The sequence below is a fragment of the Sinocyclocheilus anshuiensis genome, unplaced genomic scaffold (assembly GCF_001515605.1).
Source record: "Sinocyclocheilus anshuiensis isolate Anshui unplaced genomic scaffold, SAMN03320099.WGS_v1.1 scaffold329, whole genome shotgun sequence".
In the NCBI taxonomy this organism is placed as follows: Eukaryota; Metazoa; Chordata; class Actinopteri; order Cypriniformes; family Cyprinidae; genus Sinocyclocheilus; species Sinocyclocheilus anshuiensis.
Window position 1 is genome coordinate 796839 of NW_015540881.1, and position 10865 is coordinate 807703.

A 10865-nucleotide genomic window follows, 5' to 3' on the forward strand; every position below is an offset into this window, starting at 1 on the left:
TGTATGTATATTTAAGTGACTTGCAGCTATTCTGCATCTCAATCCGAGCAGTAGCACAAACAGGACATTCAGTTTAAAAAATGGCTTTATCTCAAAACTTTTGCATTTTGTATCAAACTGTTTTAGAGCAATAGTTACACAGCACAGAGCATAGCAGTAGATGGACTGCAAGATACCAGAGAAGCAACCACTAAATGGAAGTAGAAGTCAGCAGAAAAGAAGCATAGATATAGGGGGGTGGACAGGTCCTGGATCCTGAGGAGAGCAGCTCCTGCGCTCACCGTTCTCCAGGAATGCTAGAGGAGTCAGGGATTCTGCCACTTGAGCTGTGAGCAGTGGCGGTCGGAAGATTATTTGTGGATCATGATTCTGACCTTGGTGCTGAAGCCATTGAACAAGCTCTTCCAGTCCTGTGCTCCTTCTGTTCAGCCTCAGCCTTCATTTCAGACACACATGCCTTGCAAACAAAGCTCCCAGAGCCTCTGCTTTTGGGACAAGACGAGTCCCATTCTTGGCCAGGAGAGCAGAGAGGTAAGAGCAGCCAGAGACTTTGAGGTTGAAATATTTATTGGATTATTAGTTTAGAGGGTCAGTTGTTGTTGTCTGTCCATGTTTTGCTGGTCCACAAGTTTAATGAGTGCTGAGGCAAGTCATGGATGAAAACTACACCAGCCTTTTCATAGATTTTTAACCTAGTTACAAAAATAGATGCATGAATTAAACATAATCTGGAAGCTAACTGAGATTTAGATTTTCATGAGCCGTTTAGTGCAGGCATTATTTGTGAGGACAAGCGTCAGTGGGATGAGGTCTTTTGATTATGAAAATAGCCTGACTTTGATTTCCATAAACAAATTAAGTCTAGAAGATCTGTTTTTTCTCCCACTTGCTTTTCAGTCTGCTGCGGATGTATTTCTTCATCCTAATGGTACATAATGAGCAAGAGAAGTATTAGATTAACATAAATGAATTATGATTCTGCTTCACTGGCCTTTGGTAGACTAAGTTAAAGGCTGTCGGGAAACAGAAAATCATTCGAACTTTTATTTACATTAAATTCATCTTAAAGGGGTCATATGATGCTGCTAAAAAGAACATTATTTTATGTATTTGGTGTAATGAAATGTGCTTATGCGGTTTAAGGTTAAAAAAACATTATTTTTCACATACTGTACATTATTGTCAGAGGCGGACAGTAACTAAGTACATTTACTTGAGTATTGCACTTAAGTACACTTTTTGAGTATCGGTACTTTACTTGAGTATTATTTTGTCTGGGAACTTATGACTTTAACTTCACTACATTTGAAAGACAAATATTGTACTTTTCACTCCACTACATTTCTATCAAGGTCCTCAAAGTAGAAAGTCGTTAGTATGTAGCAGCTTTGAAAGTCAGTGGGTGATTTTTTTCTTCTCTAAAACTTTACTTTCTTTTTTTCAGACAGTTTATCAGTAATCACTCTTGTAGGGCTACATGAAGAGATTTCCCAGCATTTTTTGAACACTGACCAGTTGCAAATGTGATATTTATTTACAACAATTCAATAAAAAGAAGTTAATATTGTGGTATATATTAGACAAAATATTGTCTGATTTTGCTAAATTGTGTAAGCTGATCCGGCGATCGACAGCGCGAAGTTTAAGTATTTCCTCAGCGACCAGCACGGATCAGCTCTAGGCATGACGAAGCGATATCGTCCTCTTCTTTGGAAGGCCAAACAAAGTAGTTTCGCTTTCACAACGAAACACACAGCGCCTTCAGCGGCGGCAACAATACTACAGCGAGAATAAAAGTTACGCCTTCTTTCTTTGCGTGAACATTTGGGCAGCGTTATGCAAATCTTCCCACATAGTGACGTAGGTATGTGGGGGCGTGTTAGAACGAGCTGTTTTAGGTAGGTGTGGCTGACTCTTAACTTTTATAAAGAATATCTCTTTGGATTTGAGAATTTAGTCTTTGCAACTTTACAGATCTTCTTTATGCACCAAGAGGTTGTAACACTCCAAAGAGAAAGGAAAAATTGAAATCGCATCATATGACCCCTTTAAGTACATACAAACATTTGTACCTATGAGCTCTGAAGAATAGTTTAAATACTTTTATGAATAATATTTGTGTGTTGGTGTGTTTATTAGTACAATCAAGGCAGTAGATTACAAGTAAGAGTGATTAAAACTCTCTCACTGGAGCTTTGAGCAAATGACTAAACACTGGTCACCTCTTTAGGGGCCTGGAAAAAATAATGAGATGAAGTTTGCCGCCTAAGAGGGTGTTTACAAGTGTAAAGCATTAATGTTCTCCCTGCAGTGATGTGTACTCAGTGGATATCTCAGAGACTAAACACGGCTTCATTACTTCACCCACACTGAGTTACGGCCCACTCAGTTCCTGTCAGAAACATGATAATATTTCTGTCCTACAGCGAGCTTTGTAAAAGGTTTGGAAAAATGGGGAAAACGGACTAAACAGTTTCTGGTTTAACTGGCTGGTCTATGAAAATGTGAAATTTTTTTAAACTGGTGTTAACTCAGAAAATCTGCATGTTCTATATAAGTTTAATTTTCACTAAAATTTGGTTTAATTGGATTTTAGTCATAATTAATCTCATAATCTGAAAAGAGCTCTCATTGTGAAGTATATTTCTCCTCAGGTGCTGTCTCTGGGTGCAGATGTCCTTCCTGAGTATAAGCTCCAGGCTCCCCGAATCCACAAATGGACCATTTTACACTACAGCCCCTTCAAAGCAGTCTGGGACTGGGTCATCTTGCTGCTGGTCATCTATACGGCGATCTTTACACCTTATTCGGCTGCGTTCCTGCTCAGCGATGAGGAAGAGGCCGCCATGCAGCGCTGCGGCTACTCTTGCAGTCCACTCAACGTGGTGGACCTCATTGTGGATATCATGTTCATAGTGGACATTGTGATTAACTTTCGCACAACCTACGTGAACAGCAACGAAGAAGTGGTCAGTCAGCCCGGCCGAATAGCCATCCACTATTTTAAAGGCTGGTTCCTCATTGACATGGTGGCTGCCATTCCTTTCGACTTGCTCATTTATCGCTCTGTTGAAGATGTGAGTGAACTTATGGGTAATTTTGGTTTTTAAAGGAATAGTTCACATATAAATTAAGATTTGCTGAAAATGTACTCAACCGCAAGCCATCAAAGATGTAGATTAGTTGTTTCTTCATCAGAACAGATTTGGAAAAATTTAGCATTACATCACTTGCTCACCAATGGATCCTCTGCAGTGAATGGGTGCCGTCAGAATGAGAGTCCAAACAGCTGATAAAAACATAACAATAAGTGTGTTTGTTTAAAAATCCATCGAGACAATTTTTAACTTCAAACCATTGCTTCTGGCTAAAATACAAGTTTTCTATCCATAATATTGCTTTCTCATTCTGACGGCACCCATTCACTGCAGAGGATCCATTGGTGAACAAGTGATTTAATGCTAAATATCTTCCAATCTGTATTGATAAAGAAATAAACTCGTATACATCTTGCATGTCCTGAGGGTGAGTAAATTTTCAGGAAATGTTCATTTTTGGGTGAAGTATTCTTTTTATTATGCTGTTATAGCTTCTGCTAACCATCTCTTAACCTTTCAGTCCTTATTGTTTTCCTGTATTGACAGACGACGACTCTGATTGGTCTGTTGAAGACTGCTCGGCTGCTGCGATTAGTGCGTGTGGCGCGTAAACTCGATCGCTACTCCGAGTATGGAGCCGCGGTGCTCTTTCTCCTCATGTGCACCTTTGCACTAATTGCTCACTGGCTGGCCTGCATCTGGTATGCTATTGGGAATGTGGAGAGGAGCGGCCCATCTCGGATCGGTTGGCTTGATTCTTTGGGTGAACAGCTGGGGAAGCCGTATAATAAGACGAATCCTGCATCAGGACCCTCTATTAAAGATAAATATGTCACTGCCCTATACTTCACCTTCAGCAGCCTCACCAGCGTGGGATTTGGAAACGTCTCCCCAAACACCAACTCTGAGAAGATCTTCTCCATCTGTGTCATGCTTATTGGAGGTTAGTGTTTATTCTTATGCCAGCAGAATTGATTTACTTTTTTTTCTCAAATTGGGATCTGCAATTGTGTGCTACTGTATGAGGTCCACTAAAAGTAAAAAGAAAAAAAAGTGTATTATTATTTTTTCTCTGCCATCAATATATCATGTAGGTGTACATTGACATTTTTGACAGTGTACATTTTTTTTTGTCCTGTATGCTCTGCATTTATTTAATCAAAATACCATAACAAAATAGTTTTCTATTTTAATATATTTTAAATTGTAATGTCACTGTGATGTTAAAGATGAAATTTCAGCAGCCATTACTCCAGTCCATCCCGTGGGCAAAATATTCACACACACACACACACACAAAAAAACACTACGAAGATTCGGGAACCTCTCTGATTGCCGGATGGGGTCCCTGCTGGTCGTAGTACACACAAATGACAAAGTGGTTTGTTAATCAAGTTTTGTTCGTTACATTGCAAAAATCAGCCAGTACAGTCTTGAAAAATGCAAGCGACTTGTCATTATTTATAATATTGATATTCGTTCATTTCATATTTACATGATTCAGTGATATTTTCAACATTAAATAAAAAGACTGCAAATAAAACTTTGTTTTTGTTATCAGTAGCTCATATTTAGGTGATCACACAGAGTGTTATATGGCAGTATGATTCAAAGTCTTTAAAAAATGAGGGAAAACATGTCCTCCATGAATCTTTATGTACAGTTAGCTTTAACCAATACATGTGTGGGTCTGTTGACATCATCTTATGTTTTGATTATTTGGTTTTGTGAGAAAAACAGAAGCATACTGAATGGACTCAGATGTAAATGACTGTTTTGCAACAGCTCTAATAAGTAATAAAGTGATAATACTGACCCCAAACTTTTGAACAGTAGTGTATAATATCACAAATAATATAATATAATTAATATAATAATATAATATAATAATGTGAATTTTTAATTTATCGTTTATGATTTATATTCTGATATTTTCATGCACACTATTTATACTTTAGGAAGGGGGTCCCTCACAAGGAGATTATCATATTTGGGGGTCTTTGCTTTAAAAAACCTATAGGTGCGTACCAAATCGCGTACTTATGCACTATTTTATGATGTTTTTTAGTATAAATAGTGCGAGTAGTGCATTCACACTGAAAATTTCGAAAAGAAAAAGTGCATTTTAAATATCCGGATGATGCACTTAAATAACCGAAAAAACGAAGTGTGGAATGTTGGACACTTCATGCACTCAACTGTGTATAGTGCGTCATTTGGGACGCAGCATATGTCTAAACTTTCAATAAAACAACATTTCTATGGTCTGATAAAGGCCCTACTTATAAAGAATCAATAATAGTAAACTTCCCCACAAAACTTGATTAGTAGACATGCCTTTTTGGGGGCATTTTGAAGACTAAAAGACATGCTCTGAAAGAAAATGTTTGTGTGTTGTTTTCTTCACAGCGCTGATGTATGCTAGCATATTTGGAAATGTGTCAGCCATCATCCAGAGGCTGTACTCTGGCACTGCGCGTTACCACACTCAGATGTTGCGGGTTCGGGAGTTCATCCGTTTCCACCAGATCCCCAACCCACTCAGGCAAAGGCTGGAGGAGTATTTTCAGCATGCTTGGTCCTACACTAACGGCATTGACATGAATGCTGTGAGTCACAGAGCCACATACAGAACACCTGGGCATACTCTGTTTATTTTTGCATACACACATGACAGAGCACATAACGTGGTACCATTTATCACATTAACCTATGTTTTATCACATTGCAGGTGCTGAAGGGGTTCCCAGAGTGCTTACAGGCAGACATCTGTTTGCATCTGAATCGTACATTGCTACAGAACTGTAAAGCTTTCAAGGGCTCCACTAAAGGTTGCTTACGTGCTTTGGCTATGAAGTTCAAGACTACACACGCTCCACCTGGAGACACCTTGGTCCACGCTGGTGATGTCATTTCAGCTCTGTACTTCATTTCTCGTGGCTCCATTGAGATCTTAAAGGGAGATGTGGTAGTGGCCATTTTGGGTAAGTGATAAATCAAACCGATAAGAGCAAAAAAATCTGACCATCTCATTGTGATCATATGCATGTATCAGGGCATTCCATGGAGCCCTTCCCCAAAAAAAACTTTCCTAAATAAATAAATTCCTTGATATACATTCTATTACAGTGACACTATCTTTTTTCTACCCACCATTAGAATAATTTTGATATTTTCAACATTGCTTTATGCTTTAGCTCATATTTAGGTGATCACACAGTTTTATATGGCAATGTGCTTTAAAAAATTAGGGAAAAAATGTCCTCCATGAATCTCTATGTTCAGTTAGAGTAAACATCTTTATATGTAATGCACGAGCTTCAACCAATATGTATGTTGGTCTGTTGACTTCATCTAATGTTTTGATTATTTGTTTTTATTTGAAAAACAGAAGCATGCTTTTGTTTTACAACAGCTCTGATAATCTTTATGTACTATATGAATATGAATATCTTTTCATCTTTAAAGATCTTTTACGGTGACACTATCTTTTTATTTCTACCCACCATTAGAGTACTTTTAGATATGTAAACTTGAGGAGAAGAATAAAACAAATTAATTTTAAATTGATTGTGATTAATTTTATGTATTATGACTGCAGAATGACTGCACATATAAATGCAGAATGGAACAGCTAACATGTCAATTTTATTTTATTCATCCTTGGTGCATTTGAGACATTGTTTTACAACAGCTCTGATAATCTTTATGTACTATATGAATATGAATATCTTTTCATCTTTAAAGATCTTTTACGGTGACACTATCTTTTTATTTCTACCCACCATTAGAGTACTTTTAGATATGTAAACTTGAGGAGAAGAATAAAACAAATTAATTTTAAATTGATTGTGATTAATTTTATGTATTATGACTGCAGAATGACTGCACATATAAATGCAGAATGGAACAGCTAACATGTCAATTTTATTTTATTCATCCTTGGTGCATTTGAGACATTTGAAAAATGTTGAAAAAAGCTGTTGTTGTATGGCTCCATCTTGTGGACATTTTTATTATTTTTCGTGCTAGGTTTCTTTTAATGACACCATCTGTTGTTGATGCATAAAAAACATCTGTTTGGAATAACATGCTAGCATACTGCATACTACTCTTAAGCTGTGGTCACACTAGACTTTGTGCATGCAAAATTCCTTCAGACACTCAACAGTCTGTGCTTTGATAGCACTTTAATAGTAGGTGCGCTTTTGAACGTTTGTCTTTATCTTCTCAACAGACTAACACTAAAGCTGGGTCAATGAGCAGTGACACTGAAGATTCTGACCATGGCTTTCTTGACCATCACACACGAAGAGCAAAGCTGTTCTTCCAGTCCAAAAGAAACTCTATGCCACAAGGTAAGAGCAAACACTGTGTGATAGCTTCTATATTCTTTCAGATTCTTGGATTTCATTTCTACTGCAATTTCTCTTAGTAGCAGATACAGAGAAAACGGAAGAAAATCTCAATAAGACGACTTTCAGAACTCAGAATTCAAGCAAGCAGCACAAGGATAGACAAGCTGCTCATCGGGACTCAGACATTTTTGCCTCCCAATCCAGCAGTGATGAAGAGGAAGAGACCAGACGGCCCACTGCGATAGTAGACTGCTCTCAGAGCCGTATCACTAGTGTCAGCAATGCTAATAGAGACAAGAACCACAACAGCAGCAACTCTTTCAATGCGCTGTCAGGTAGGATTCTGATTAATCTCTTTCCTGTTAATACTGGCTTACTGTTTAATTTACAGTAGGTGTATCATATAAGTGTTATGTATTTGCTTGCTTACCTGAAAAAAGTGGACTAGGAAAAAAATTATGAGTAAAAAGAATTACAAAGATCTTAACATTTGTTCATTTGAATATTTATTTTCAGTTAAGAAGTTAGTTCAGCCAAAAACATTTACTCACCCTCATGTCGTTCTAAACCCATAAGACTTTCCTTCATCCTTGAAACATAAATTAAGATATTTTTTGATGTTTGAGCTTCCATTTTGCCATATTTGATGCGCTGTATGTATGTGTTGATCAATTTTTTATGTGAATAAATATCTAATTAAATCTGTTTATAAAATGATTGTGTATCTTCAGAAGACTTGGATTAAACTGCTTGATTCATGTGGATTTACGTTACGATTTTTGAAGTATTAAAGTTTTGGGTGAATGAACTTTAAATGGAGGAACCTAAAACTTTCATGGTTCATTAAAACATCTTTTAGTGTTTCGAAGATGAGGGAAAATCTAATGGATTGGGAACAACATGAGGGTGAGGAAATAATGACAGAATTTTCTTTTTTTTGGCTGAGCTAACACTTTTAAAGGATACATTCAGAAAAAAAAAGAAAATTTAGTCACCCTCATGTTGTTTCAAACCTGTATAAGCTTCTCTCTTCTGTGAAAAACTAAATTAGCCTAAAGGTTTTGAAGGTTTCAAGCTTCCGAAAGGATGCAGAAGCACCACACAAATATTGTGAAATATAAGTCATTATTCACTGATAATCTTTCAAACCATTGAGCTATTAACCATTACGGCCAGGTCATTGAGTCAGTGAGAACTCAAGAACCAGATATGATTCATGAATGAATCATTTGGGCTGGTTTTCATTGTATAACCACTTAAACTTCGGTATGGTTTTCACACAAATCTATTGTATGACTCCAGAAGACTCATGGTGCTTGATGCTCCAGTGAAATAAGTCATCAGGATATTCAGGAACAACATGAGCGTGTGTAAATGTAATGACCAAATTTTCAAGTCTTCTCTTGCAGTGAATGCACAATTTTGACATTACTTTTATCTTTAATTAGGCGCTCTTTCTGGGGTTTCTAACATCTTCAGCTTCTGGGGGGACAGTCGTGGCCATCAGTACCAGGAAGTACCCAGCCACAGCATGTCCTTACCCTCATCTTCGGTGCCCTCTAATACTGTCCTGCACAGTGTTACCCATCGTCATTGCACTGAGGTAGAGAATAGACTGGAAATGATGCAGAGACAGCTCCACCGGTGAGATCCCGCTACAGTATTGTTGCTATCTTGGCATCCTTTACTCTTTATCCATTTACCTTGAGCTGTATTTGTCGTCTTGTTTTTTTTTCAAAGATTGGAGAAGCGCATGTCAACAGACATGGGGGCCATAATGCAGTTGCTTCGGAGGCAGATGGTGCTGGTTCCACCAGCCTACAGTTCTGTGACGTCCCCTGTAGAAGCATCTCCAAATCCACCCAAACCAGGCCAGAAATTGGTCCATCCTGTCAACCCTTTAGAGACGGAAACACCAGCCATTCTCTCTGAGGTATTTCACAAACTTTAATTCTCACAATCATTAATTTTCATCGAATCTCATATGAGTCTTTAATTCATTCTCTTGGATTTTTCCTAGATACTTGACCCCCACGACTTTGCTGACAGTCCCAAAAAGTCCAGTGAAAGTCTGTCAGGTGCAATGGAGCTCCAGCTCCTGGACTCTTCCTTACAGCCCTCCTCTGAGACTCCTTCTGGGGCTTATAAGGGACGATGGCCACATAGCATGGGCCACAATGCAGCAAATGTCCCTGATTATCTTACAGCTCACACTGATCACCAACAAACAGTCATAGCTGATCGAGGTAGTTATAGTTTTTTAGATGCAGAGCCTATTGGAACTGTTTACCATCCACAATCTGGACTGAGGATAGATTTGGAGCGTTCAAGACGCCTATCATTGCCAGTGCAACATCACGTAGAGGATGATTCCTCAATCCAAAAACGACATGGCTCTAATCCTGGGTGTTAGGATTGAAACTTTTATTTAGCATCTCAGTGGAAAACAATGCATACATCCTAATGGACCACAGCAATGTTGGCAGGATGTTTTGAAGACCTTCTACTTCAGGTTCATATTAATTACCTCAGAAAGTCTAACGTAGATGCATCATTAATGTCCCTGTAGTTTGATACATTTGTGTTAGCTGGTCTAACGGTACTCGTGCTTTTTACCTGCCTCTCACTGAAAACGTTTTATTTATTTTACGAAAGTGTTCTCTCGTTATTTTGAGGTGTCAGTGTAATGATTTGTATTAGCATATCAATTTTTTTTAACAGTGTGGTTTTGTGTTGAATTGATTGTCTGTTTGGAAGTCTTGGACATATTGTAGCAATACACTGGAAAGTCCCATCAGAGTATGATTTATTAGGGTTTAAATGGTCGTTTGGAAATGTTATCTCAGGTGGAGATAAAGCTCATCTCTAGTAGCTGAAATACCTCAGAGTGAGTGATTCCAGGGAACAAATGTGAATCCTGCTGAATAACATGCCGGTAGTTTACATGACTGAAAGCATGTGTTTATATCTTTCAAGGCCATCCATTGCACAGATTTTCCCTTGAGAATATGTTATCACTCTAAATATATAATCATCAGTTTGGCCAAAGGGTCAAAATGTGTTAAATGTGATTTAGACAGTTTATGAATGAAAATCTATTTTGATCATAATCCATATCATTAGTGCAATTAGTGTTGAAATATACATATATAATACATAATATAATCAGTTAGCACTGGTTCATGCCAAACACATCCAGTAGTAAGCCATACTATAAATGTGAAAGATATTTATAGAGAATGTGGTTTATAGAAAGAGTATAGCTTGCAATGTTCATATGTATTATAACATGTAATTTATTGCAAACCTAAGTAGGAATATTTATTGTTAGCGTACTATAAATTGATTATTGTGCAGATTTTTTCTCTTATTAACTTATAATCAAATTCACACTGAATAAATTAATTCA

At 37.6% G+C, this 10865-nt stretch overlaps 1 protein-coding gene across 1 annotated transcript in view; it reads left to right on the forward strand.

Moving 5' to 3' along the window:
- LOC107688523 (potassium voltage-gated channel subfamily H member 2-like) overlaps positions 1–10599 on the forward strand; it is a 45997-nt gene extending 35398 nt beyond the window's left edge. Inside the window, exons 3-13 of the mRNA XM_016486215.1 lie at positions 2655–3077; positions 3645–4041; positions 5508–5707; positions 5830–6082; positions 6567–6576; positions 6846–6855; positions 7336–7456; positions 7534–7791; positions 8905–9100; positions 9197–9389; positions 9477–10599. Coding sequence (XP_016341701.1) covers positions 2655–3077; positions 3645–4041; positions 5508–5707; positions 5830–6082; positions 6567–6576; positions 6846–6855; positions 7336–7456; positions 7534–7791; positions 8905–9100; positions 9197–9389; positions 9477–9869 — 2454 coding nt within the window. The 3' untranslated portion in view covers positions 9870–10599. The remainder of the gene's footprint in view (positions 1–2654; positions 3078–3644; positions 4042–5507; positions 5708–5829; positions 6083–6566; positions 6577–6845; positions 6856–7335; positions 7457–7533; positions 7792–8904; positions 9101–9196; positions 9390–9476) is intronic.
- Positions 10600–10865: the final 266 nt, after the last annotated feature.